At 37.1% G+C, this 27,109-nt stretch overlaps 5 protein-coding genes across 5 annotated transcripts; 3 read left to right on the forward strand and 2 right to left on the reverse strand.

The window, feature by feature from the left end:
* Nucleotides 1,264–8,489, forward strand: LOC18793862 (cellulose synthase A catalytic subunit 1 [UDP-forming]). Its single transcript, XM_007221521.2, has 14 exons — nt 1,264–1,520; nt 2,392–2,587; nt 2,688–2,869; nt 3,154–3,235; nt 3,322–3,508; nt 3,720–3,986; nt 4,074–4,419; nt 5,013–5,150; nt 5,241–5,366; nt 5,901–6,113; nt 6,210–6,474; nt 6,651–6,847; nt 6,969–7,319; nt 7,487–8,489. Exons 1-14 carry the CDS (start codon nt 1,440–1,442, stop codon nt 8,072–8,074), a joined length of 3,219 nt encoding a protein of 1,072 aa, XP_007221583.1. The 5' UTR covers nt 1,264–1,439; the 3' UTR covers nt 8,075–8,489.
* LOC18788115 (uncharacterized protein At2g34160) lies at nt 9,110–11,134 on the forward strand. The gene is made up of 5 exons (XM_020569392.1): nt 9,110–9,344; nt 9,606–9,654; nt 9,912–9,974; nt 10,071–10,135; nt 10,772–11,134. Exons 1-5 carry the CDS (start codon nt 9,219–9,221, stop codon nt 10,877–10,879), a joined length of 411 nt encoding a protein of 136 aa, XP_020424981.1. The 5' UTR covers nt 9,110–9,218; the 3' UTR covers nt 10,880–11,134.
* Nucleotides 12,119–15,715, reverse strand: LOC18792199 (adenine nucleotide transporter BT1, chloroplastic/mitochondrial). Its single transcript, XM_007222990.2, has 3 exons — nt 14,443–15,715; nt 13,049–13,210; nt 12,119–12,967 (listed from the first exon to the last, which is right to left on the reverse strand). Exons 1-3 carry the CDS (start codon nt 14,977–14,979, stop codon nt 12,497–12,499), a joined length of 1,170 nt encoding a protein of 389 aa, XP_007223052.1. The 5' UTR covers nt 14,980–15,715; the 3' UTR covers nt 12,119–12,496.
* LOC18789510 (EG45-like domain containing protein) lies at nt 18,837–19,830 on the forward strand. Its single transcript, XM_020554986.1, has 3 exons — nt 18,837–19,013; nt 19,256–19,538; nt 19,644–19,830. The coding sequence occupies exons 1-3, from the start codon at nt 18,908–18,910 to the stop codon at nt 19,648–19,650; spliced, it is 396 nt and encodes a 131-aa protein (XP_020410575.1). The 5' UTR covers nt 18,837–18,907; the 3' UTR covers nt 19,651–19,830.
* On the reverse strand, nt 22,171–27,094 carry LOC18791277 (lactation elevated protein 1). Its single transcript, XM_007225649.2, has 14 exons — nt 26,861–27,094; nt 26,648–26,784; nt 26,407–26,549; nt 26,163–26,308; nt 25,996–26,075; nt 25,583–25,840; nt 25,111–25,221; nt 24,662–24,790; nt 24,204–24,325; nt 24,057–24,126; nt 23,851–23,943; nt 23,374–23,501; nt 22,783–22,924; nt 22,171–22,506 (listed from the first exon to the last, which is right to left on the reverse strand). Exons 1-14 carry the CDS (start codon nt 26,988–26,990, stop codon nt 22,372–22,374), a joined length of 1,824 nt encoding a protein of 607 aa, XP_007225711.2. The 5' UTR covers nt 26,991–27,094; the 3' UTR covers nt 22,171–22,371.

Below are 27,109 nucleotides of genomic sequence, written 5' to 3' on the forward strand. Positions count from 1 at the left end.
CTCATTATAGAATTACTTATATTTATTGTTTCTAAGTGAATTATTGTGTCGTGTCTAAACTTGTCACTCTAAATTTCAAGTCATGTATAAAATTTCCTTCCGCGGATCACTTGGGCCTAAGCCTTTATGACGGCCTCCTTGACTTTTCTTTTTATTTTATAAAACGGGCCTACTTGGTGAGGAAGATTCATTAGCGGTGGTTGGCTAGACCCCGATCCATTTTTGCATGAAAATCCAAAACAATGCTAAGAAATTGCTGCCACCGACAATAACCACTTATACTGATAGTCTCCCACTACAGCCTGTTACCAGCAAACAATAAATTACAAAATTAAGACTTAAAATATATACGACACTTGTTGGTTCTCCTCTCCTTGACAAAGACAACCCAACCCGTAACCTTACACGTGTCCATATTAGATTGGATGCAACCGTTTTAAGTCAACAATTCAACTCAATTGGGCTCTCTGATTTCTCACCAGACTCGTATAACAACTGCATGGTTTGGTGTTGTGTTGCATTATTGTGATATCATCGTTTTGTTAAATAAGGAAAATAAAAGGGATGTTGTTATATCACTAATCACCTCTCTTGATTATTGCAAAATAACTTCAACCACCAATTACATTAGATACTTTGAAATCGTTGGTGTAATTAGTAATTGCTCTTCGATAACAATATAAGTTTTTTTTTTTTTTTTGTCAATGTTATTTCGACTATCTCCAACAGGTCATGCCTTAAATTTAAACTTTAAATCATAAAAAATTACTAAATCTTGTACCATTTCTTTAACCACGGGCGTAAAGTATATATGCTTTCTTGGAATTCTTTCTATAACGATGTGACCATTTAGTTTTAATAGCAACTCAAAGTTCTTATGAGGATTTAATAGAATTCATTGCAAGGTAAGTAAAAATTTTGCCCCAAAAAAAAACTTCATTTAAAACAATTGATATACTGTATTTTAACTCTTCTTTTTTTTAATCGATCTTTTTAACCATTTGAATTATTAAACCGGGGACATAAAATTATCATGTGTAAAAATATCATGTGTGTTTAATTATCAGACAATAATTTTTTTTATAAAAATAAAAATAAAAAAAATAAAAAAAGCATGTGAAACGAGACAAAAGGAGTCTAAACTGATTCACTGTACAACGACTAAAGCGAGTTGGGGCGGGACAGTGGCAACCGGTTCACCCGGTAAAATGAAATAAATATTAAAAAAAGAAAGAACAGAAAATATAGTAATAAAAGGACAAGTAAAGGCAAAGCTGTCATGAGTAGAGAGAGAGAGATCAGAGATGTCGTAGTGAATGGGCGAAGAATTCACAGCCTTTGCCTCCCTCACTTCTTTGCCGACAGATCTCTTTTCTGATATCTCAAACAAAAACAATTGAAATCGCAACTCTGAGGAAGCTCAAGAATTGAGAACAGCCATGGAAGCCAATGCTGGACTGGTGGCTGGCTCTTACAAGAGAAACGAACTCGTTCGGATTCGTCACGATTCAGATAGCGCGGTAAAGTGTTTTCAGAGTTACCCATTTCGATTTTTTTCCGATTTGTTTTATTAATTGTTTGTTTTGATGTGGGTTTTTGTTGATTTTATTTTTTATGTACTGTGTGGATCTCATTGTTGGCTAGGTGGAACTGAGTTTTCAGTAAATATCTGTGTTCTTTTGACTGAATCGGAAATGGGTAGTTTTAGAAATTGGATATGGAGTTTTGATTGAGACAAGGGGCAGTGGATGTTACAGTCAAACTTGAAGATTTTAGTTTGGATTTGTTAAAGCTCTGATCTTGTAGAAATTTGTTTGCTTTATGAATAGCTATGGAATGGTAAATGTAATTTCTATCAGATCTTAGAAATGTGTTTATCAAATTTTAATCTGTGATGTCTATAGCTGGATTTGCCGACACTTGTTGACAACCCAATCTACTTATTATTACTTTTCTAGTTTGATACTTCTTTTATTTTTCTAGAATGAATCTAAGATCTTGATAGTTTAGTCCTCAATTGTCGGTCATCTCAGTTGAATTCAGCTCAATGAAATTTTAGCTTCTTTCTTCTTTCACTGACTCATCACTCATAACACATGCCTGTGATCTGTTCTCTGAACTGTGAGTTGAACTGCTTGTTAGGCTTCGTGGTTTACATTTCATGTGATTGACAATGCCAGTGTAACTAATGTTAGTTTAACCTTTCTTGGAATGAAATTCTGAGTTATTGATCAATTTCATAAAGACTTTGATCATGGTAATTAATTATGTGCATCCTTCGAGTTTCATTATTACAAAATACTGCATTTATCAATGAACCTTTTATTTGCTAAAATGCTACTTTCAATAAATTTCCTTTAACGGTTTTGAAAATTGTCATTGGTAATGCAGCCCAAACCCTTAAAAAATCTGAACGGGCAGATATGTCAGATATGTGGTGATACTGTTGGACTCACGGCCACTGGTGATGTCTTTGTTGCCTGTAATGAGTGTGCCTTTCCAGTTTGTCGTCCTTGTTATGAGTATGAGCGGAAAGATGGGAACCAGTCTTGCCCACAGTGCAAGACTAGATACAAAAGGCACAAAGGTTAGCTTGTGGTTTGATTACTTTTAGAGAATTCAATCCCGTTATTTTGGCTTATAGCCATAATTCTTGCAATGAAGTTAATACAGCTGATGTACTTTAGGGAGTCCTCGAGTGGACGGAGATGATGATGAGGATGATATTGATGATCTGGAGAATGAGTTCAATTACGCACAAGGAAATAGCAATGCCAGACGCCAGTGGCAAGGAGAAGACGCCGACCTCTCATCTTCCTCTAGACATGAATCTCAACAGCCAATTCCCCTTCTAACCAATGGGCAGCCGGTAGGCAATTAGCAATAGTGCTTATTTATCTCACTCATTTAAATTTGATTAAGGCATTCTCATGTTCACAGAGACGAGCATGTTTATTTTTTAGCTCTTTTTTTACTTTGATGCAAGTAACATCTGTTAAAGGAAGTGTCCTTAGATTTTCCTGCATGTCACTTGGAGTATTTGTATCCTGAGATGAAATTGCTGCTTGTAACTACAGCTTATAGTTGCAAGCCTTACATGGTTGTTTTATGCATTTTATCTTGCTTTTAAACTTATGCTCATAATCTCTTCAGATGTCTGGCGAGATTCCATGTGCAACACCTGACAACCAATCTGTGCGAACTACATCAGGTCCTTTGGATCCAAGACAGCCAGGTACACCTTAATTACATTCATACAATAAGTCCTCTGACAAATGGCTTGTTTAAATAGTTATTTGATTGTGTAATTTATTATTACAGTTCCAGTAAGAATAGTGGACCCGTCAAAGGACTTGAATTCTTATGGGCTAGGAAATGTTGACTGGAAAGAAAGGGTTGAAGGCTGGAAACTCAAACAGGACAAAAATATGATGCAGATGACTAGTAGATACGCTGAAGGAAAGGGTGACAATGAAGGCACTGGTTCAAATGGAGAAGAACTCCAAATGTGAGCGCTTCTCAAAATGCCCTTTGTTATCGCTATTATGTTACTAAATCATCTTTGTACAATGATGCAGTGTAAATTTATGGAAATGAAAAGTGTCATTCCCTGTTGCATTTTCTTTTGGTGGTCAGATTTTCCAGTTGCAGTCAAAGTGTTTAATGGTGGAATTGTTCCTTGAATATGCCTATTTGATTTTCTTTTGTTTTCTTCTCAGGGCTGATGATGCCAGGCAACCTTTAAGTCGTATCGTGCCTATTTCTTCATCTCATCTGACACCTTATCGTGTTGTGATCATACTCCGGCTTATTATTCTGGGTTTCTTCTTGCAATATCGTGCAACTCACCCAGTGAAAGATGCATACCCATTATGGTTAACATCAGTTATCTGTGAGATTTGGTTTGCTTTATCCTGGCTTCTGGATCAGTTTCCAAAATGGTTTCCCATTAATCGTGAGACCTATCTGGACAGGCTCACATTGAGGTTGGCCAACTTAGTATCATCTGTGGCAATCTATAGTTCAGTGTGTGGTTCTAAAACTTAGTTTCATACCATTTTTAATTATTGCAGGTATGATCGTGAAGGGGAACCATCCCAGCTAGCTCCTATAGATGTATTTGTTAGTACAGTGGATCCCATGAAAGAGCCTCCTCTGGTTACGGCTAACACTGTTTTATCCATACTTTCTGTGGATTATCCTGTGGACAAAGTGTCTTGCTATGTGTCTGATGATGGGTCAGCAATGCTAACATTTGAATCCCTTTCTGAAACTGCGGAGTTTGCTAGGAAGTGGGTGCCTTTTTGCAAGAAACACAACATTGAACCTAGAGCCCCTGAATTTTATTTTGCCCAAAAGATTGATTACTTAAAGGACAAGATACAACCTTCTTTTGTAAAAGAGCGTAGAGCAATGAAGGTGAGTGATACGGAAATATGTTGCATGGGTTTGTTAAAAAAAAGTTCTACACGATTATTTCTTATTTGCACATTTCAAGCAAGATGATTGTTCTCATTTTTTGCATGTGCTGCCTGATTTAAGTTACATAATTTGCATGTGATGCCTACTTTAAATTAAATAATTCATCCTTCCAATGGTGCATTCCTTTCAAAGCAATGTAACTACCCATCCGGTTTTCAGCTTAAAAGAATGCTATTGATCCTGCCTGTAGTTTGCATTTTTTTTAAATATTTTATAATCTCATTTCAAACAAGATGATTGCTTCAATTCTTGATAGACACTGGATTGTCTATTTCATTGTTATTAGAATTGGAGTTTGATGCCAGTATTCAAAAGGAAGAAGAAAAAAAGCGTTATACTTCAGTAGATCTGGTTGCTGTAACCTTAAACAAGTAGTTTAAAATTTGAAATGTCATTAGAGTTTTATAGGTCATATTATTTGATTATTTCGTGTGAGAGTTAAAGGATGCTTAGAGAGCAGATTGTGGTAAACTTCATATACATGTTTAGCACTGTGAATGGAGTCTAAAAACATTTGTTTTACCCCACAGAGAGAGTATGAAGAATTCAAGGTACGGATCAATGCCTTAGTTGCCAAGGCACAGAAGATGCCTGAAGAAGGTTGGACAATGCAGGATGGGACTCCATGGCCTGGGAACAATCCTAGGGACCATCCAGGAATGATCCAGGTACTTGCATTTTTATCCAGTGCATTTTGGTTTCTGCCTCCTCTTATTGCTTCTGTACTAATTTTAGTTTTCTATCGTGTGGAAGAACAGGTCTTCTTAGGCCACAGTGGGGGCCTTGATACTGATGGAAATGAGCTGCCTCGACTTGTTTATGTTTCTCGTGAGAAGCGACCTGGCTTCCAGCATCACAAGAAAGCTGGAGCAATGAATGCACTGGTTTGTTACTCCCTGAAATTGATTAAGATATAATTTCCTTTTCTGGGTAGTAATGTCAGTGCTTTGACCTATTTGGAACTATATTTTTTATTACTCAATCATGTCTGTTAACTCTGGATAAATGCCAAATCCTCATTTATGGGAAGATATACATTGGTATAAATGCATACACATGGGCCTATGTACACCATTAGCTTTTTTAGAACTCACTAGTAGGATCCTCCTTAATGTTTTCCATCAATATTTCCTTGACCCATTGATCATCAATATTTCCTTGACCCATTGATCATCAATATTTCCTTGCCCAATTAGAATCCTCAGTATTTCCTTTACCAATCACGTTACGGTACATTATAAGGTTGGAAGGACACAAACATTTTCTGGTATGGCGGAACAAATTGTTGGGTAAATACTTGTTGGTATAAAATGTCAGCATCTCTTAAACAAGTTTTGTAATAAAAGATTGTCCCCTGATGAACTGATGTGCCAAAAACCATTTTGGTTTTCTAACTTGGTTCACTATGGGCCATGCAGATTCGAGTTTCAGCTGTCCTGACAAATGGTGCATATCTTTTGAATGTCGATTGTGATCACTACTTCAATAACAGTAAAGCTCTTAAGGAAGCCATGTGTTTCATGATGGACCCAGCTTATGGGAAGAAGACCTGTTATGTCCAGTTCCCTCAGCGTTTTGATGGCATTGACTTGCACGATCGATATGCCAATCGGAACATTGTCTTCTTCGATGTAGGTGCTACTTGTTTTACAATCACCAATAAGAAATATTACACCGTGTGACAGTTATTATGGCTCCACTGGTAAAATACTTTGTTTTATTTGCAGATCAACTTGAAAGGGCTGGATGGCATCCAGGGTCCAGTCTATGTGGGAACTGGTTGCTGTTTCAACAGACAAGCTCTATATGGGTATGACCCAGTTTTGACTGAGGAAGATTTACAACCAAACATTATCGTCAAGAGTTGTTGTGGTTCAAGAAAGAAGGGAAAGACTAGCAATAAGAAGTATATTGACAAGAAGAGGGCAGTTAAAAGAACGGAATCCACTATTCCCATTTTTAATATGGAAGACATTGAGGAGGGTGTCGAAGGTTGCTGCTTATTATTATTATACTTGTTATTATCTGTGTTCATTCATTTGACAAAAATTAATAGAAGTTATATTGATTTGAGGTTTGATATGACCAAAATTTACAGAAAAATCAAATTTATGTTTTAACGCATCCATGTGATGTAAATTTAACTAAGATAACTTCATATACTGCAGGTTATGATGATGAGAGGACTCTTCTTATGTCCCAGAAGAGCTTAGAGAAGCGCTTTGGTCAATCACCAGTTTTTATTGCAGCCACCTTCATGGAACAAGGAGGCATTCCGCCTACAACCAATCCTGCGACCCTTTTGAAGGAAGCCATACATGTTATTAGCTGTGGATATGAAGACAAGACTGAATGGGGAAAAGAGGTCAGTCAGTATAGCAATTGGGTCCTAGCAACCCTCATTCCCAACATAAATAGTAGCATACTTATTGAATGGACTTGTGATTTTGGATTTATATAAATTTAACATTTTGATTTATCACCAGATTGGATGGATCTATGGTTCTGTGACTGAAGATATTTTAACTGGGTTTAAGATGCATGCCCGTGGTTGGATATCAGTCTATTGCATGCCTCCCCGCCCAGCATTTAAGGGTTCTGCTCCCATCAATCTTTCTGATCGTTTGAACCAGGTGCTTCGATGGGCCTTGGGGTCAATTGAAATTTTGCTAAGCAGGCATTGTCCCATATGGTATGGCTACAATGGGAAATTGAAGCTTTTGGAGAGAATAGCATACATCAATACCATTGTTTACCCCCTCACATCTATACCGCTGATTGCGTACTGTTTGCTCCCTGCCTTTTGCCTTCTCACAGAAAAGTTCATTATTCCTGAGGTTAGTACTAATCCTGCGTCAATCCCACTTAAAAAATAATTAATAAAGTCCTTGAAGTGCCATAAAATTTCACTGTCATGGGACCTTTATCCATTTGATTATTTAGTAATTTGACACTCTGGATTTTCATTTTGAGCATCCAATAAATCTGTTCTATGTCTCTGCAGATAAGTAACTTTGCTAGCATGTGGTTCATTCTGCTCTTTGTTTCCATTATTGCAACCGGAATTCTTGAGCTTAGGTGGAGTGGAGTCAGTATTGAAGACTGGTGGAGAAACGAACAGTTCTGGATCATTGGTGGCACATCAGCTCATCTCTTTGCTGTCTTTCAAGGTCTCCTAAAAGTTCTTGCTGGGATTGATACCAACTTCACCGTCACATCAAAGGCATCTGATGAGGATGGAGATTTTGCGGAGCTTTACGTGTTCAAATGGACATCGCTTCTCATCCCTCCAACCACAGTTCTTCTTGTGAACATGGTAGGTATTGTAGCCGGTGTTTCATATGCCATAAATAGTGGGTACCAGTCTTGGGGTCCACTCTTTGGCAAACTGTTTTTTGCCCTATGGGTCGTTGCACATCTGTATCCATTCCTGAAGGGTCTTTTGGGTCGGCAAAATCGTACCCCGACAATTGTCATCGTGTGGTCTATTCTTCTTGCTTCAATCTTCTCCCTGCTGTGGGTGCGCATCGACCCGTTCACTAACGACGCAACAAAAGCTGCATCAAATGGTCAATGTGGCGTCAATTGTTAATTCATTTCAAAGAAAAAATCTTTCTTTTGTGGAAACCAGCATCTCTCTCCACCATCTGTGTGTATATACAAGAAATCAAGTAAAGTCGTCTACTGAACTTCTATGTACGGTCTCCGCGTCCGAAAAGGGAGTCTGGTGGAAGAAAACTGAAAGAACCCTTGTGTATGTTTTTTGTTGCCCCTTTGACAAAGTGTTTGTTGTTCCCTGCCGAAATATGTTTTCTGAACTTTGATCTTAGTCATTGTTGTGCAGCGTTGTTATGGTTGTTGTCAAGAGGGATATATAGAAGCTATTTATTGCACTACTTGGTCTGTCTCTGTTAGGACAAACTTTGTTTTGGTCGATGTAAGATTATTTAATGCCTATCATCATGGAGCTACAATTATTGAATACAAATTCTTTCATCAGACAAGCCTATGTGAATTATATTTTTGTTTTTGTTTATTTAAAATTTCTAAGATCTTGCAAAATATTGACATGAATGAATTTCGAAATTCATGCCCTCTGGGATGCATGCATGTGAGCATCAAAACTTAAGCATGGAGTTGAATGGTACTCAAACCAACTGTAGTTCAAGGATATATGTAAAAGAATTGTACACAAAATTGCATTTTCTGTGTCACAGGCCTCCTAGTCAATCAAGTCGACTGTATTGCATTTTGACGAGACGCACTTGCGTTTTTCTTTTCATCGACTGGTTATGAAATTTGAACTCACAACTCTCTCCAACAAAATTGAGACCGGAACTACTACATTAAATGATCATTAACAACACTTATTTCAAAGAGCCTAAAACTTTAATATATTAAAAAAAAAAAAAAAAAACTCTAAAACTTGCAATCTACCAATAAAGTCTAGAGCATACGGCATACAAATTGAATGGGGTAATTATGTCATTTCAACAAGATGAGTTGTACTGCAATGCATTACTTGTCAATGAGGCAAATTTTGAAAACCAATCCCGAAACGACAGCGTATCGACCTGTAGAAGCCAGTAGACTGGAGTGTTTGATTAAAACCCTTGGAGGGTTTTTGAGCATTTATAAATTTCAGGTAAATTTCGGAGGGACTGTGAGGAGATTAGGGTTTTTCTTCTCTCTCTGCAGAGCAAAACAAGAAGAAGAAGAAAGAAGCAGAAGCAACAATGGATGGTGTCACAGAGGGAGTGAACAACTTGCAGATCACGGACTCATCATACAACAACAAGAAGAATCGCATCCAAGTCTCAAATACCAAAAAGCCCCTCTTCTTCTATGTCAATCTTGCCAAGGTAAACCAACCCCATTTTCTCCATCTTCATCTGTTTCGCTATTGCTTTTGGGATTTTCCTTTTGCTCTCTGTTTGATTGTTGAAAACGGTATAGAAGACCCATTCTTGCCAAATTCCAAAGCTACAGATTGTTGTTGGTTTTCTCTTGAATGCATATGGATCTACTGAGTTTAAGATTTAAGCCAAATAGTTGTGTTATGCTTATTTGCAGATACTGTATATGGTTTTAGTCTTTCAATGGTTTGCAATTTACCTTTGCAGAGGTACATGGAGCAGAACAATGAGGTGGAGCTCTCTGCCCTTGGAATGGGTATTGTTTCGTTTATCTTACCCTCCTTTTGTTTTCGGTTCCGTTAGGTGATTATTGGGTTGCAGATGCTTTGTGTCTTCTGTTTGCTTATTGTTTCTCCTGTCACAAGTGCACCCAATTTCAATGCTGTCTAGGCATTGGCTTATACATAATCCTTACCCAACTATGTCAAACCATTGATGATTTTTGGTATTATTGAAGTGAAAACTTTTCATCCTTTGTGTACTAAGGATTCACAATTTGTTTTATATCTACAGCTATTGCTACTGTTGTTACCATTGCTGAGATTCTGAAGAACAATGGATTGGCTTTCGAGAAAAGTGGGATTCTTATGCCTTTCAGACAATCTCTCTCTTCTTTTTGGTAAATGTCTCTCATATTAATTTTTAACTGGCTGTTGTATGCAACATATTCAGAGATCACGACTTCTACAATTGACATGAGGGAGGATGCAGGGGGGCGGCCAATTCAAAAGGCAAAGGTACCTTTTGAATTTTGTATTAGCCTAGCAATTTTCTGATATCTACATTGTAGTTTTGTTAACCTAATGCAGCAGAATAAGGACTACATAATATGCAACAAAAATTAGGGGTTCTTAAAAATTATTTCTTGTTAACAAAAAACATTCCTTTAGATGTTAGCAAGGAATATAGGCACTTATAGCTAGGGTTATTTAAAAGAGAATAAGGTTCAAAAAGCGCTCATTATGGTTTTCTGAATTTATACAATTACCAGTTCTGCATGTTGGTCTTCCCATTCTTTCCGTGACATGGTATTTGAGTAAATTGGGTGCTTGTATGTTTGAGAGCTAAGATGTCTGCTCATTCATTATTGAATTGATAAGCCTTCAAAACAAAGTGTTGGCTTATTTTTGTTGGACCATAAAGATTTGCTCTGCTTGTCTTTTAACATGTGAAGTGCTTGTTCAATTGTTTTATAGCGTTGTTTGTGGGTTTAGTTTACGAGTTTCAGGGTTGGTTGATCACTCTTCACTTTGATTTTCTCAAAATTCGGATGATATGATGATCTAATTGACTTTACATTGAATTACATTACTTTCATTATGTAATTTTATCTGGAAGGTTGATGATGGTATCATGTGATCTTCTTTGTTTAGATTGAAATACTGCTAGGAAAGTCTGAGAAGTTTGACGAGATAATGGCCGCTGATGCTGCTGCTGCTGCTGTTGCTGCAGAGGAAGCCCTTGAGTATGAGCAGAGTTGAAGTTTGTTGTTTCTGATATCTAGCTTGGTGCACGCACTGTTAGGTCTTCAAAAACTGGCGGATGTCTTACTTTTGTTCTTAGGTTTGCCTCTCTAGTGGTGTTTGTTTAGCTGTGATAAAATTTCTTTTTAGGATTTGTTGTAAAATACAGTCATCTCTGCTATCAAAATATTCAAATTTGTTCCCAGGTTCATTATTTTAGCTTACATGTGTAACATTGTTAAGTTGCTGCAAGATTTTGAGATGCTCTACCCATGACGTTCCTTCTGCTTGACCTCTAGAATGCATGTGAATCTGGTGTTTTGCTTGCTCCTTTCTGCTGGAGCATTGAAATTCTCTTAGCTCTCCATTTCTGTGTGCGCTATTTACGTTCTACTATACTGGTTGTTGGTAAGTGACCCCAAAAGTCAAGTAATTGGTTTTGATTTGTAAGAAACGGAAGTTGCACCTCACCCAGCCACAAGAACAGAGAAACTGATCCAAATGGTTCCGACTTCTTCACCATTGTGAGTGATCTTAATTTCTTACATTTTTTCGGACTCAGTGATGCTTTCTCTGGCCTTGGCCGGGTCCCTTGGCGAGACTGAAAAATTACCCTTTGGATCGTAAGAAACAATGCAAACCTAGCATTGCATAGTTTTTCAAGCTCCTCTGCTTTCCTGTTCGCGTGCCTCTTCGTGCCAGACATTGCTCCGTGATAAGACTCCTCTGCCGAGAAACTATTTTCGCACCGCCATTTGCATTTGCGGACCTCCCTTTTTCTGGTCATTGAATCTGCCATTCAAAAACCAGAATAAAAAAACAGAGAGGTTGAAGACAAGGCAAAATGACTCGTAGGAGGAGAAAGTAATTGAGAAGGAAAAGCTTGCAAGAAAAATCATGGAGGGTTCTTGGTGATATATAGGAAGCTAGAGAGCTTGGGTTTCTCTGGTGAATATTGGAAAAAAAACAAAAAACTGTGGATTTTCCAATGGCTGGGTAAAATACTAACTTTGGGCAAGTAAGAAAGTACCAGTGTTGCCCCTTCTTGTTGTGGCGTTAATCCTCTCTCCTATTCCAAGTAATTCTTGAAAGAAAGAAAAAAAGATTTGTTATTGCTTCTAACAATCAGTACGTCCACAACCCAATTAATAACCAATTATTTCTTGGAAATGGCTTCACAATCAAGAGCTGAAGACAAGGTCTTGAGGAGTGATCACAAAACGAAAGGGGTAGAATCTATAAGAAACATTCTAATAAGCAAGCAGGAATGAATCTCCAAATCAATAAACTAAATGGTGACCTACAAGAGATTCTTGTGTACAAAGTGTATACCTTTGGAGCCACATATGACATATCAAGCCGCACAATATTGAGAATGATCTCTGCTTATTCCTTCCATGACAAGAAAACTCAATGACATTTAAATTAATCCTCCATAACATAAATTCTAACCTCAAGAAAAACAAGGCTCCCTCAACTGAGTCACAAAATGAAAAGGAACAAAAAAATTATCCAGCAATCAAAAAGAGAAAGGGCAAGTAAGCCCGTGTCAAAAGAAAAGCTATCCTGTTTCTTTCCCCTCTGCTACGACCAAAATGCAGTATAAAACTTAAATTTATTTCTCATTTGAGTCTTCTACGCTTCCTCTTTGTCCTCTACCAGTATCCTCTTGCATGCTTCATAGCACATAAAAGAAATCCCTGCTGCAGGCACCAACTTCATGCAGCTAGGCCCTAGCCCTCTGTATAAACCCTGAACCCCTTCGTGTTCAAGTATGCTTGCGAGGGCGTGAAGCATATTCGTATACTGCCTTCCACCCAGGGCTCCCACCTGCATATGTTTGCGTGCCACCTCGAGTGGGAAAGTTGCAGTACTTGAAATAGCACCGGCTGCTGATCCAATTAAAAGGGTTTCAATGTTGCCAATATTCTCCTGCTTGAGAAACTTGCGATACGCTTTCCGCAATGTGTCATAAGCAAAGTAATTGGTGGCAGCATATGGAATTACTCCAATAAGACTAGGGGCAAGACCTCTGTAGAGTTCTGCAGGTCCCTCTTCTCGCACTATTTTTAAGAATGCATCAAGAAGGCCATCATAAACGCCCCTCTGCAGATTTAACAACGCTACTGTGTGATTACTACATACATACTCAAGAAAGGAACACAGTACTGCTAATCCTTAAAATACCTGAATGGTTAACCGGGTCTTCAGTAACTCCAGGGGGTATGTGCAAATTGTCGAGCTTACTCCAGCACAGGCACCTGCAATTAACGAGGCAGGAATTGGAAGTTTGGGCTGCTCTCCAGGTTTCGGTGACAAGCGCTTATTAACCGTATCATAAGCAAACAGCTGCCAAAAATGTAGCGGAAATTTAAATACCAAACCAATTAAAAGATCAGAATTGAAATCCTTACAATCTTGTAATGGAAATCATCTATATAAAGCTCCAATTGTTTAGCTTCCCAAATTTGAATTTACATAACAAGTACACACCTAATACAACAGCTATAATACACTCAATTCTTTGTTTCTGTATACTGTAGGCAAATTAATTCTTGATCACGCAAAAAACAGACTGGGGGTAATTGAAACATACTTAGGATGGTACATCATAAATAAGTCATTGTACTGCATGAAGCAAGCTTCATTTTTTCTGGAATTTGGACAGAAACTAGAAAGGTCATCTCCTCAAGCATTATATTGTCTCCTCAATGATGACAGATGATATAACTAAAGTCCTTAACAGGAAGAAAAGATTTCACATCATATCAGAAATTTGCAGCAACATTTCCTATGCTATAACTAAGGAAGAGCACCATGAAACCAACTCAATTTCTCCAATCTACTCAAGGTTCATCCTTCATGTTCTGAGTAATGAGTAAACTTCATGAGTGATGCCACAAACTGTCCAGTTTACTGGATCGGGGGGAGTCAAGAATTTAGAATGATTTCAATGATCAAGCAAAGGTGTATGATGACATGATAAAAGTTGATCAGGCATATTTTTCGTTGACTATGACACCTTAAAGTATCTCACTGATCATTTGACAATCCAACCGCAAGAGTAAATTGTCTAGAATGAAAAGCATCAGCTCACCTTAACTATGTGCAACTAAAAGCCACATCACACCACAGGAAATAATTACATACTATAACCCAATGGAGAAAACAAATTGGATCCAAAGACCATTTATGGGGCCACCTGGTATGAGCAGAGAAACAAAGGGCATGACATCAAGCAAACGTAGTTCATAGTTGCAGATAATAAAACAAAAAGGGATTACTACTTTATAAATTATAAGCAATGCTAACAATCAACATAACTGATGTCTAAATCAAATAAGCTTGTCACTAACACATCAATTACGCCAAAAACTAGAACAAGTCAAAGTATTAACCATACTAACATCACCAATTTGACAAACAGTGAAAATAAGGATCGCCTATTTGACAAAAAGTGAAAATAAGGATCACCTATTTGACAAAAAGTGAAAATAAAGAAAATGAAACAAGTTGAAAACATGTCTAAATGCAACATAATATTCACCTAAAACAAATTGATACAAAAGAAATACTCCTACCTCTATTGCCTTGCTCGGTGCAACCCGAATAACATTGACAAGATTTCCCCTAAACAGTCCCTTCCACCCATCAGTCTTCATTATATTGTTGAACACCTCGGTAGTAGAATTCCCACTACTCCCAACCATCAAATGCGTCCTTATGGTCTCTAATGGCGCCACAGCTGTCCGTGACACCGCCCCAGCTATTGCACCACTTATCAACCTCCTCAGTGAAGGGTTTGCAATCTTAACCTTCAATTTAAGACCACCTTTCTTCTTCTTCACCTCTCCCTTCTCTTCCTGAACCCCAAAATTCTTAATGCCCTCCACATACTTCATGTACAGGTCGGCATATGGAAGCTTCACGCCTCCATTCCCGCGTGGATTCGGAGGGTCTGCTGAGACACCAAATCCCATTCCCACTTGGCTAACGCTAGCAAATAAGCCTCCAGGATGATAAGCCCCTTCTTGGGGGCTCCATTGAAATCCCAAATTGCAAACAGAGAAAAACCCATCACTTTTATCATCGAAAAGTTGAATTTGCTTCCTACCCATTGATCAGAACCTAATGTATACGCTTTCTTCTAGGGTTTAGTGGACAGCCAAGTCCATTTCTTTTCACGTTTTCAAGCGGATTCACAGTGCTTGAGAGGCAAAGGTTCGATTTTGGGCAAATGGGTCTTCAAAGAATCCATTTTTTAATAGATGGGTATGGGGAAGGAACAAAGAGCGGAGACCATAAAAAATTATTTATTAAAAATCGAAAAAATTGGGTGGCTACCAAATTTGGGTTTTGTTCTGATTAGAAAAGGAGGCGATGAAAACGAAAGAGAAAGGGCTGCGAGAAAGGAAATGAAAATCTGAAAATCCCAAAAGGGAAAACCTAACAAGAGAGAGAGGAGAGGTAGGTGAATCTCTCTCTCTCTGTTTTCTCGCACACACACTCAGCCGCTCTCTCTCTCTCTCGCTGCCTAAGTTTAAATAGGCATTGCTTAGTTTGGCGTTGGTTTGGTGTCTCTTGAGGTGGGTGAAGGGAAGGGAAGGGAGTTAGGTTTTGAGTCCAGGTTAGTAACGCAAGTATAAAGCCACTGCTGCCACTGAACCCACCCTGCCTTTCTAAGCAAAGGTCGCGTTTTGGTCGCTCGAGGATTTGACTCTTTATTTTGTTCTTTTTTTTTTTTTTCAATAAATGAAATCTAGCCAAACAAAGTATAATACAGAAAATCTTCATTTAAAAAAAAGTATAATACAGAAAATCTTACAAATCTAAACCTAACCTTTTTTTTTCATTCTTTAATATCTGCTTTTGCTTTTCACTTTACCATGGTCCATTCACACACATATATATATTGAAAGATATGATAAAATTGTAAAAAGAAGATAGATTAAAATCTTATCATTATGAAATGGCGAATATCATTATAAATAATCAACGGAGTTAGCTGAGTGGAAAAAAGACTTTAATTTGTAGATTAATGGTCTCAAGTTTGAACTCTCATAGCACTGTAGTAATGTTCGTGTGACAAACCTCATCCTCATGTAGTTTAGACTATCGCTTATATTAAAAAAAATATAGCCAATGTAGTATAACTCAGTTGATTAAGTTCTTCCACCTCCAGTGGATTCCTTTGCCCAGACACCCAATAGATATTTATGTAAACCCTCCTCCCTCAATCGCTTGGACTATTTTATTTTATTTTATTTTATTTTATTTTTGGGTATAACTAAAGCACACAAAAACTGCATAAAAAACCTGCAAAGCTAAATAATAAAGTTTATTTAAAAAAATAGAATTTCATTTGAAATATACTCCTAATTAATATTGTAACGATCTTTAATACCAATATTAAAATTGAATTGCGTGTTAAGTCAGTCAATCCCATTTTAGTTCTAGCAAAGATTCGAAAATATCTCCTATATATTTGTTTGGCTAAATAGTAAAAATAAAATGAAATAGTATCTCCTATATTTAGCTTGGCTAAATAATACTTCCTATATTTAGTTTGGGACAGATCTGATGGCTCTAACAGTCGTTTCATGCTTAAGGTTGTGTTTGTGTCATCAGCTAGTGGTCTCAAAAAACACACGCAACCTATTACTTCTGTAAAAATAGTAAGTGTTTACTTCATGTTGGAGCATAGGCTGAATGTTAGGTTTGTGTTACAATGGAAATCCTTTTTTCTTTTTTTTAACTTCTTATTTTTCCTTTTAAGTATTTGAAATTACTATTGTGAGATTGGGATGCTTCAACCAATCCCTTAAAAGTAGTATTACTAATTTCTATTTTATGCCAAATAAGCCAAATCTCATGACCATTTTGCTGAAGAATCCAAAGCTAGTGGAAACAAAGAAGGTAGGTATTTTTTTTGCCCCAAAAAGCTAGCGATAATGAAGCTTGGATTATATTTTCATTTGGTGATATTTCCTCTACTGGTTGTCCAGATGATGTTGATGTTGTAATTATGTAACAAAACACATGTTAGTCGCATGATCAATCGCTATACAACGGGTCTCTCACATCTAGTAAAACACGTACCGGTCACATAATCAATCATTGTGAGATTACTATCGTATACAACATTGGAATTTGGAGGGAAGACTTTCTCCTACTTCATTTGTCTTTTGAGACATTATTGCCTCTTGCATATAGTTTTAGCTGCTTTGAGTTTTTAAGCTTGAAATAAATAAATAAATACCCTAACTCTCCCTATAAGGATCCATCTAGAGTTAACCTTTCCTTTTTTATTGCTGGATACAGTTAGAGATGTGATTGGTTCTAGAAACCTTTTAAAAGTTCGTATCTTGTGCGTACAGATTTGGGTTAGCATATTCTTATAGTTTTATGTAGCTGGCCCGTCGCAACAACAACTACAACTTGTCAAAGGGGACCATAAGATTTGTACTCCAGATTTATCACAAGGCACCAAATTGTCCACTTTGTTTCACCAATACTTAAAAGTTCAAACATGTCGTTTTGTGTTCCCTTGTCTTGTGAACTGAGTTCAAATTTATTTTTATGTGAATAAACTGTTTGATGAAAATATAGATGGAGGCATGCCGACTGGTCAAGGGGAATTGCAAGCAGCAGAAAATTTGCCATTTGATCCAAAAATTGACAGGGCTGACTAGCTCACAGGCTAACTTGACGGGCTTGGTCTTTTCTAAGCCATTCTTACTGGGTTAGTCTTTACAATTGGATCATGCTCAGGTCCACACACAGTGCTTAGCTAACCCAAGGCCCAAACATTTCCTTTGTATTGGACTCTTCTATGTATAAGTTAAACCCAAAACAATCTCAATTAGACTCGTATGTTACTGCTTCTGTAAGAAGAACTTGTACTCATAAACACGCATGTTGAATTTTTAAGTTCTTACAAGAATATGCTTTTTTTAAAAACACTTTTATGACCTAGAAACGTATACACTTTTGATTGAGCTAGGCCGTATGTAAATTCCAACTCCATGCAACAAAGCGCCATTTTAAAATTAAATCACGTATTGTTCCTTTGAAACGTCCGATAAAATTATAACGATATAGAGAGAGTGGAAAAAGTAAGACCCCATTATTGATCGATAACAAGCCAAAGCCACATCATGTACTATGAACCTAATAAGAACCACCCCCAACTTCTACCTCTGCAGATATAGCAAGACTTTCAAGTTTCATGGCTCATTCCACTGGAACTAGTTGAAGTTGGCTACAATTTTTTAAGATTAACCAAAACCAAACCTCTTGTTTTCAAAAGATTTAAACTTATCTCTCCAATTTGCGTTTACACACAGGACTAATTATACTGAGTGGTGCATTTCAGATTAACACATTCCACCAATTAAGCAGAGCCTCATGGCATAATTGATTGGTTAATTACATACTACCAGTTTTGCTTTATCCAGCTCTAGCCTTTTTGCTTCCCTTTTGTCAACTTTTTTTATAGGTAGCACATGATAAAATCCAGCTTAAAACCCCACAGTTCATGTGAACAACTGACCCTCAATGATACTATTGGTAGCAGATCATCTGGAGGCAAACTTTAACACAATTGGTTGGCAATTTGGTACAATACAAGAACATTTAAATTTCTAAAGTGCTTCTTACACGTTTGTTCGAAAAGTTGCATTCTCATTACTTTATGTGTATACAAATAAAAATAAAAATAAAAACTTTGAGTGATGAGACTTCCACTTCTTATAATTCCTAAGATACCCCCCTTATCTTGCCAAGAACCCCATGACAATTTTAAAGGCTCATCTAGAAGGAACTCGACTGTTTGACTTGAATTTCAAATACGACATGAATCTTATTCTTTGTAGAACATAATTCAAAAAGTAGTTATGGAGGCCAAAAAAGAATCTTGAGAGAGAGAGGAGCCTCAGTGCTACTATATATAGCCACGCCCCCATTGCTCCAAAACAAATGCGTACACATATATAGAACTTCTTACAATAAGCACAAACTTAGATTGCGCTTTCACTTGCTGTGATCATGAGGCTCCTAGTCTTGTCCATAGTGTTAAGCTTATTGTGCAGAGAAGCAAAGCTAGTTTTGGGTGATATCGGCACGGCAACTTCTTATCGTCCTCCTTATATACGTGAGTACATAAAATAAGTTCCATAACTTGAGAAACATAAGTTTTTTTTCCTTCCAGTACGTATGTAAACACGACTACAATCTCTTACCAAATATCTGAAATGTTATGCTGATTGTCTGTGATACATTTAAATAATATTTTGATTCCTTAAGATTCACAGTTCGACAACATATACTAACGTGTCAGCCTCTTGTGTTCTCTTCTTTGTGCCATATACATGATGAAGTGTAATTTTTGTGCAGCTACAGGGTGCTTCGGAAACCAGCAAGACCAGTTCCCTCCAGGGAACCTGTTTGTGGCGGTGAGTGAAGGGTTATGGGACAATGGTGCCGCCTGTGGAAGGCGGTATAGACTGAGGTGCCTGAGTGGCCATAAAAAGCCTTGCAAGGGTGGTGCTACTGTGGACGTGAAGGTGGTGGATCTTTGCCGAAGATCACCTTGCCCTTCTACCATAGCCATGTCAACTGATGCTTTTGCAGCCATCTCACGTTCTCCTTCAACAAAAATCAATGTTGAATATATCCAGTACTTATCTATATCTCTCTCTTACTCTCTTATAAGTCTTCTATAAATAATCTGTTTTATGTCTATGTAATAATAAAAATAATAATTTGTTGATGTTTCCTGCAGGATATGAAATTAGCTGAGCCAAATACGATGATCTACTGCTAGATGAAGAGTATTAATTATCAAGGGGTCTATGGTTGTTTGTTTGTTTTTGTAGTTCAGATTGAACTGAACTAAACTGAAGTTTAGAAGGATATATAGAAATTAATAGTGTAACCTCAGAAGTTAATTGATGCTATCTTCCTCTCTACATTAATTTTCAACGATTAAGTTATGTTTGTAATAATAAGCAGTCTTCAATAAAATGATGAAGCAGAGTTTTTGATGAAGGATACATCCCACATGCTTGCCCTCATTCTTCATGGCATCCAGAGTTTACGATCACATCACATCTATGAATTATATTGTTGATCACATCTCTAGTAAACAAAACATAACACACTTATATATTACATTTAGTCAGAAAATGTAGTATATATATAGCATCAATCCCTTAGACCAGGATTTTGGTTGAGTAATTCAGTTTTTCTATTTAAACCCACACTTTTCTTTGTTCACTCCAATACTTAAATCATTAAGCTCTTAAGTTTTATTATTGTGTAAAAGGACAAAAAAAGTCATCTAACTTAATATTTAACCCTAGTACATCTACACACACCCCACCGCTCTTCATATTAAGTTTTAGAAAAACACAAATTCCTCGACACCTTATTGCCAGATTACTCATCTTTCAATCCAAAAAACTTACTACACTCTCATATTCTCTTCACAAACCCTAAATTAGGATTGTGAGAGTAATATAAGTGGATAGGGAGAGAGTGGATATTACGAATTCCCCTGGTTTTGCATTCCTTCCTCACCTCTCTCTTCCTCTCTTTCTTTTATTAACAAATTTCTTCTACGCCCACGACCCAACACTTCTGCTTGTTGTTTTTATTTATCTCCTAAATTGACATAATGCCCTCAATAATATAAACGTAGTGTTTACTGCATCCATGTACAACATATATATAATAAGAAAATATACATCAAAATATCATGTGCCAGATTTGTTTTTCATAGCAGAACAAAATATCGAGTAAACAAAGAGAAGTACGGGATTTAAATAGAAAAACTCTTACTAATTTAGCACATTCTTATGTTAGGTGTTCAAGAGATTATTTTCGTAGTGCAAAATAACGATTCCTATCTCTGTTTTTGTTAAGATTAATTTCTGTTCAGACTACTTTTTGGTCTGTTCAAATCAAAAGTTTGTGATTGTAAGTTGTAACCCATAAAATATCTCAATAAGTACCTACACAACCCATACAAAAATGCAATTGCAATTCCCAGTCTGACTTGCCTATTATGCTCACTTGGCATGCAGTTCCCACTTTGACCTATGAGTGGGATGTATCCATTTTAGCCACATGACCTTCTCCAAAATGGATCCTCCACTGAGTCAAAGTCTGAATGACAAAACAAGGGTCGTGAACAAAACAGGATGTGCTTAGTTATATCTTTTGTCAAACTAACATTTTTTCAATCATATTCAATATACATGAAAATACTAGATTTTATTCGGTGATCATAACTCATCGAGTGGTATATTCAGTGATCATAACTCATTGAGTGGTACATTTAATTCACTAAATGGTGTTACATTTGATGATATTTCTATGTGTTCGTAACAAATAAGACTTCAACAACTGTATCATAAGTGATGAGTGGGATGATGTGGATCTACATGTCCACTATAGCAAATCTGACATAATCTGAATGCTTAAATCAACTTCTGGTATATGCCCACTAATCAAGTTTCTGATGGATGCCCTTTTTTTGTCATGCTTGAGCTACTGCATAATAATAATAGGTAACCCCACAAGATCCCAAGCATGCCTAGCTAGCCGAAGTGATTAAAGGCTTAAATTAATCAGTTCATCACAGAATATCACCAAATAAAAGTTAGTGGCATAATTGTTATCTCTCATAAGAATCATGTATAAGCCTTAGTCATTTACTTTGATATTTTAATTTTTGTATACGGAAGGTCAAAGATGATATCGGTTATCAATCTGCATCAATGATTTCCACGTGCGAATTTGGAAGGGCCATTTAGAAACTTAGCTCTTTTAGCAGTCAGCAGCCTTAAGACTTCAAGCTCCATTTTGCCTATGACATCACCACCAACCAACTGAACTGAAGAGGATCAAGCCAAAAAAATTATTTATTTATTAATCAATTTTATGTAGAGTCAGTGTAAATAATGTACTGTTGAGAATGAGCTTGACTTGCATATCAGTGGTCTTAGGTTTTGAATCTCTATGGCACCTCCTTGATAGTGTGTGTGGGGGAAACTCTCCTCCTATTGTAGTTTAGACCATCGCTTGTATTCAAAAAATGTGCAGTTGAGAAGCGTCCAAGAACCCAAAAAGCAACCAAGTTCCTCATGTGGAATTATACCTCATTCCTTATGCAAGCAAAATCAGGTCACTTTTATCAAATTTGACCCCCCCAAAAAGAGGACAACATTCAGAAGGGTCAACTATACATTTTAGGCTTTGAGCAAGTCAAACAACTACAAATATGTAATCGTGCTAGAAATTGCAGATAAGAAATAAAGAATAACAACCAATTTTTTTATTGAAATAATCTTACAACAGTTGTATTCAATGTCATGTAATGGAAAATTCAGGCTTGTTATAATTTTCTTTTATGGGGGCTTGGCTTCTTATAGCCACAAGGAGATTGAAAAGAATGAAAAATCATAAATATACAGGAAGGAGTAATGTTGTTACAATAATTCCGCTGCTTAGAATGATAACTGAGGCTGTATGTTTCCTGTATAAATATTTTCGAATTCTCGGCGTTGTCTCTGGAAATGAGGATGAAGGCTATGGACCCCCTCCAAATATACAGGTGTCTGCATTTCAATCAAGCGTGATACCTACACAGAAAGCTCATCCATTCAACATACAGGAAAAGAATATCATTCATCATTAATATGTTTGACCAAACTATCTGGTCAGAAATCACTAGGGAAGAGAGTTTATGCAGTTGAAGTCTTCAGTAACCACAAGAAAACAGATAAAAAGAAAGACCCGAAGTCTCTTTTCTGAAATCATATAGCTATTGCACCACCTTAACTGAAACTTTTTATACTGAGTGCCAACTGAGAGAGCAATCAGAAACAAATGTCCTAAAGAAACAGAGCACCACTTACTGCTCGGCGGAAAGCAAACATCTCTTCTTGACCAGATAACATGGATACTATGCCGGTTGGGGCACCTCCTGAGCTCACACTCCCTTCTGCTAAAACATTGCGTCGAAGCTTTGAACCCTCTGTCTCTGTTTCAAACTGGAAACTGAAAGCAAACAAGACACATGCTTTTAATGTCGCATTTTTAGACCATGACAATACTAAGAGAATCCTATAGTCAGTCATTGCTAGCTCTGCTTAGCAAATACATCTTCTTAAGCCCTTGGCTTTACAATTGTTACAAGACTATCTGAGGCAATTATATTTCCTACATGTTGTCCTCTAAACACTGAGCTAATAGTTTGATGACTGTCTCCCCAACCACTGCTAAATTTGCACAAATGCAATAAAAAATTATTGTGGAAGCAGCACAAAGTAAATTATGCATGCAACTATCTGAGGGTATGCAATATATGGAAGGAATGCAAGTCAGAAACAAAGCAATCAGCCGCATGTCCTGACCTAGAATGATGACTCTCAAAGCATCGAGATCATGGCTGACTAAAAGTCTTTTCTTAATAATAGTAGTTATTTTGAAAATAAATCAACACTCACCTCTCCAAATCAAAAAGTGCACCCTCTTCAGTTCCTTGAAATAATTCGTCAATAGAAGAAGCTGCAGAACAAAATAGACGGCAATGATGATTGTATAGTTCATCAACGAGGGTAATAAATCGGCGTGCCTGAAAAGTTGGAAAAAAACTTCGTTTAAATGAGTGCATATAAGGGATACAATAGATACATAATTTACCGTGACATATAGTTTTCATACATGCATATATTAGCACGTATATATGTGCATGTCAATCCAGTTATCTTTCATCGGCTTGGGACATGATGACTACTTAACTGTGGCATCAGTGATTATTATCCCTCTTTCTCTCTCCCCACCCGCCCCTCCCCTTCTCTCTCTTCTTTTTTTCCCCCTTAACGTGTCTTTAGCTTATTCTTTTGAAAACAGAAGTATCAAATTTGCAATAACCTGGGCAAAGGGAAGCAAATGTTTAAAGTGGTGAAAAATTGCAGTAGTACCTTATCACGGATACGCATACTCATCATTGGAATGCCAGATATAAAGACAGTGTGATAGTTCTCTGCTACTGCAATGTAATCGGCTGCGCCAAGCTAAAGTCAATGAACAAAAGCAGAAAGAAAAATAGAAGCAATCATCAGACATAAGAATGGATGAAAAAATATAACACAAAAATCACAAACACAGAAAAAGGCGAGTGTAATACCGGCCGACCACATAGATACTCAAATGTGAACCGTGCCACTCCATTAGAGCTTTCTGGAACCTCCAGTGTTCTGATTTAAGAACCAAGTATCTTTTAAACTATATAATGGAATATGATCCAAAGGTAATATTCAAATTTTAAAAGTACCTTCCGAACATCACTCGAATAGTACTCGAGGTGATTTGCCCTCCTACTTGGTTTGTGACTTCATGCCACTTCTTCTCAAATTTCTCCAGAGCAATGCTGTCTGAAGGCCAGAAGTAGTGAACCTGTATGTTTAAGATGGTAAAGTTCAAACCGCCCGAGTTTTTTACAAAGAAACTTGTAACTACCAGATAGAAACAAATACTCCAAATCGCAATTTTTTAAAAAACTAACTTCTTAAATATAAAGTAAAATACAGCATTGTGAATATAGTGATGGACCACTATAGCATATCCATCAAATATATGAAGAACCAGTAAAGAATGACTGAAAAACAGCCACGACATACTGCATTCATATATGAAGCTGTTGTTGAGGCACTCGTGCAAGGAATTGGAAGTAATACTTCGCATGTATTTGCAAATAGAGGAAAGAATTAAGTGAAAATGCTTCATGCTTACCTGGCCCATAGATCTTTGACTTTGAGCTATAACACGACGATAATCAATCTCACTTCCAATCAAAACATTCTCGCAGTGCTCACCCATTTTGTTAACAAACTTTTGGAAGATCTCCCGTTGCATACCATCCTGCATGAGGTATTTTGTTTTGAAAAGAAAAAGTTAAGTTAGGGCAATGCAGTTTGCTATAAACTCCAGAAACTCTTCCACACAAAAAAAAAAAAAAAAAAAAAAAAGGAAGATGAAATGTTCTTATCAGCATAACAATCAATCAAGTCACCAAATAAAGTGTTAATAAGGTATTGAGCTTAGGTCAGCTTCATCAAGAAGTTACATAAATAGCTGAAACTGGTGAACTAGATATGTTGCAAAATGCCAATATGTGTTTGAGAAATAAGGTGGCAGGGAATATTGAGGGTTTTTCTCAGATTTGAAACACACATGTATACCTGATTTAGGTCCTTGGGTGCTCGATTACTCGTGGCTACAAGAACAGTTCCATTGCTTAACAATCTGCTAACAATTCCAGATAAGGCCACAATAGCAAATACATCAACAGTCTGTAACAGAAGGAAAGAAATTCCAAGTCACAAAATGAGCGACAAAGTATCTGAGCTGGTCCTCCCTTCCCTCAGTGTACTGTAGGGAAAAAAAAGGTGCAATTCTGAATAAATGATTACTCCCAGTGACAAATTATGGTCTCTCCCCTTTACCATTTATAAGTTATGGAATAGGAGCTTATTGTCATGCTGGATGTCAGACACCAAATACTAGGTCTGTTTAATTGCTAATAGGTGAATAAGTTACAAGGAAGATTATACATGTGTCCTTGATAAAGTGACAGTATTTTCACGTTATACTCATGATGATGCTAGACTCATAGTATCAAAAGAAAACTCTTTTAGCACACATTAACCTGACCTGTATCTCGTCGAAACAAAGAATGCTACCACCCTTTTGATCCGCCTGCCAGTCTATGATGAACTTGTCTGCTACAGCTGGAAGGATGTTTTTCATCTGAACCTCTTGTTTATATCTCTCTTCTGCAGCCACCCACTCCTTTACCCTTGAATCAAAGGGAAGATTCATTACCCAATTCGAAAGGCTTGAATGCAAAGACTTTTCCTCCACTTGATTTTTCCAAATCTGATGCATTTGTTCATTAATCTTTAACATAGCCTGCAAATAAATATATTTCAGTATAACTTACATTATCAATGGTCAACTTGGAGAGAAGTCAATCCATGTCTTTCAAGGATCAACAAAAACTTGTCAATATGAGAATGAGCAGTAACTGTTATCCAAAACTTGTCAAATCACAATCAAAAGCTCACCTCATGGAAGTGATATCTTTTTCGATGCTTAACAATTCCTTCGGTGGCACTATAAAACATGTCCATAAGCATTGTCTTTCCTGAATAGAAGTACCAAATTTCGATTCAGAATGGCACACATTTGCTTTGCTTACAGATAAAACACATACATGAATGCAGCAACATACCGCTTCCAACATTGCCATAAATATACAATCCCTTAGGAGCTGGAGGAGCAGTTGGACGGCGACCAACTACTGAATCTAACTTCCTCTCTCGATTAAGATACGAAACCCATTTCCCAACTCCAGGTTCTACATTCTCTGGTTTTTTCCTGAACCAAACAGAATCTTAACATTGATACACAGGGAAAAAATAAAAAAAGGAACAGGAAATCTTTAAGGTTTTTCTATAAGCTGTGGTGTGTCTTACCGGGAAAGCCATCTTTGAACAAACTTATTGCCTTGGTTGGTGACTGATTTCCATACATCATCTTTCTGCTGACTCTCAGCTTCCTCCATTAAAAGCTTGCATCGCTCGTTTTCTCTCTCCGTCGACCATTTCGCAAGTCTTTCCTGCAAAATGGGAAGAAAAAACTCCAGATTTTCAGACAAATTCTCAAAGTTCCAACTTTGAATGCGGTGTAGGAATTGAAAATCAAGGAAATATTCACATGATATTCCGCCATTTCTTTCTCATACTGCTCTAATCTCCCAAGCAACTTCTCCAATTGAAAAGCAACCGCTTCTTGGTTTGGATCATGCTGTAGCTTCCCTTGCTCGACGAGGCTCTTGTACTGCGTTAGTGGCCCTGAAGCACAAATCTTGTATCATAAATTCATAATCCAAATCGAATTTCTAGAGAGAGATAGAGAAAGAGAGAGGACCTGGAACTTTAATCGAGGAAGGCGAGATTCGATCACAGTAAGAACGAAGCGCATTGAAGCGGAGCTTGGAGCTTGGGCTTCGAACAAACCCTAGAAACAAAAGCGCTGAGATTGACGACGCTTTTCTCATTCTTCTACAAAGCAAATCAAATTCTGAAGTGACGTTAATTTTTTTATTTTTTTGTTTGGTTACAATTCTGAAGTGACGTTATTGATTTCTCTGTCAACTGTACAACGTACCAGAAAGTT

This window comes from Prunus persica, chromosome G1 (assembly GCF_000346465.2).
Source record: "Prunus persica cultivar Lovell chromosome G1, Prunus_persica_NCBIv2, whole genome shotgun sequence".
In the NCBI taxonomy this organism is placed as follows: domain Eukaryota; kingdom Viridiplantae; phylum Streptophyta; class Magnoliopsida; order Rosales; family Rosaceae; genus Prunus; species Prunus persica.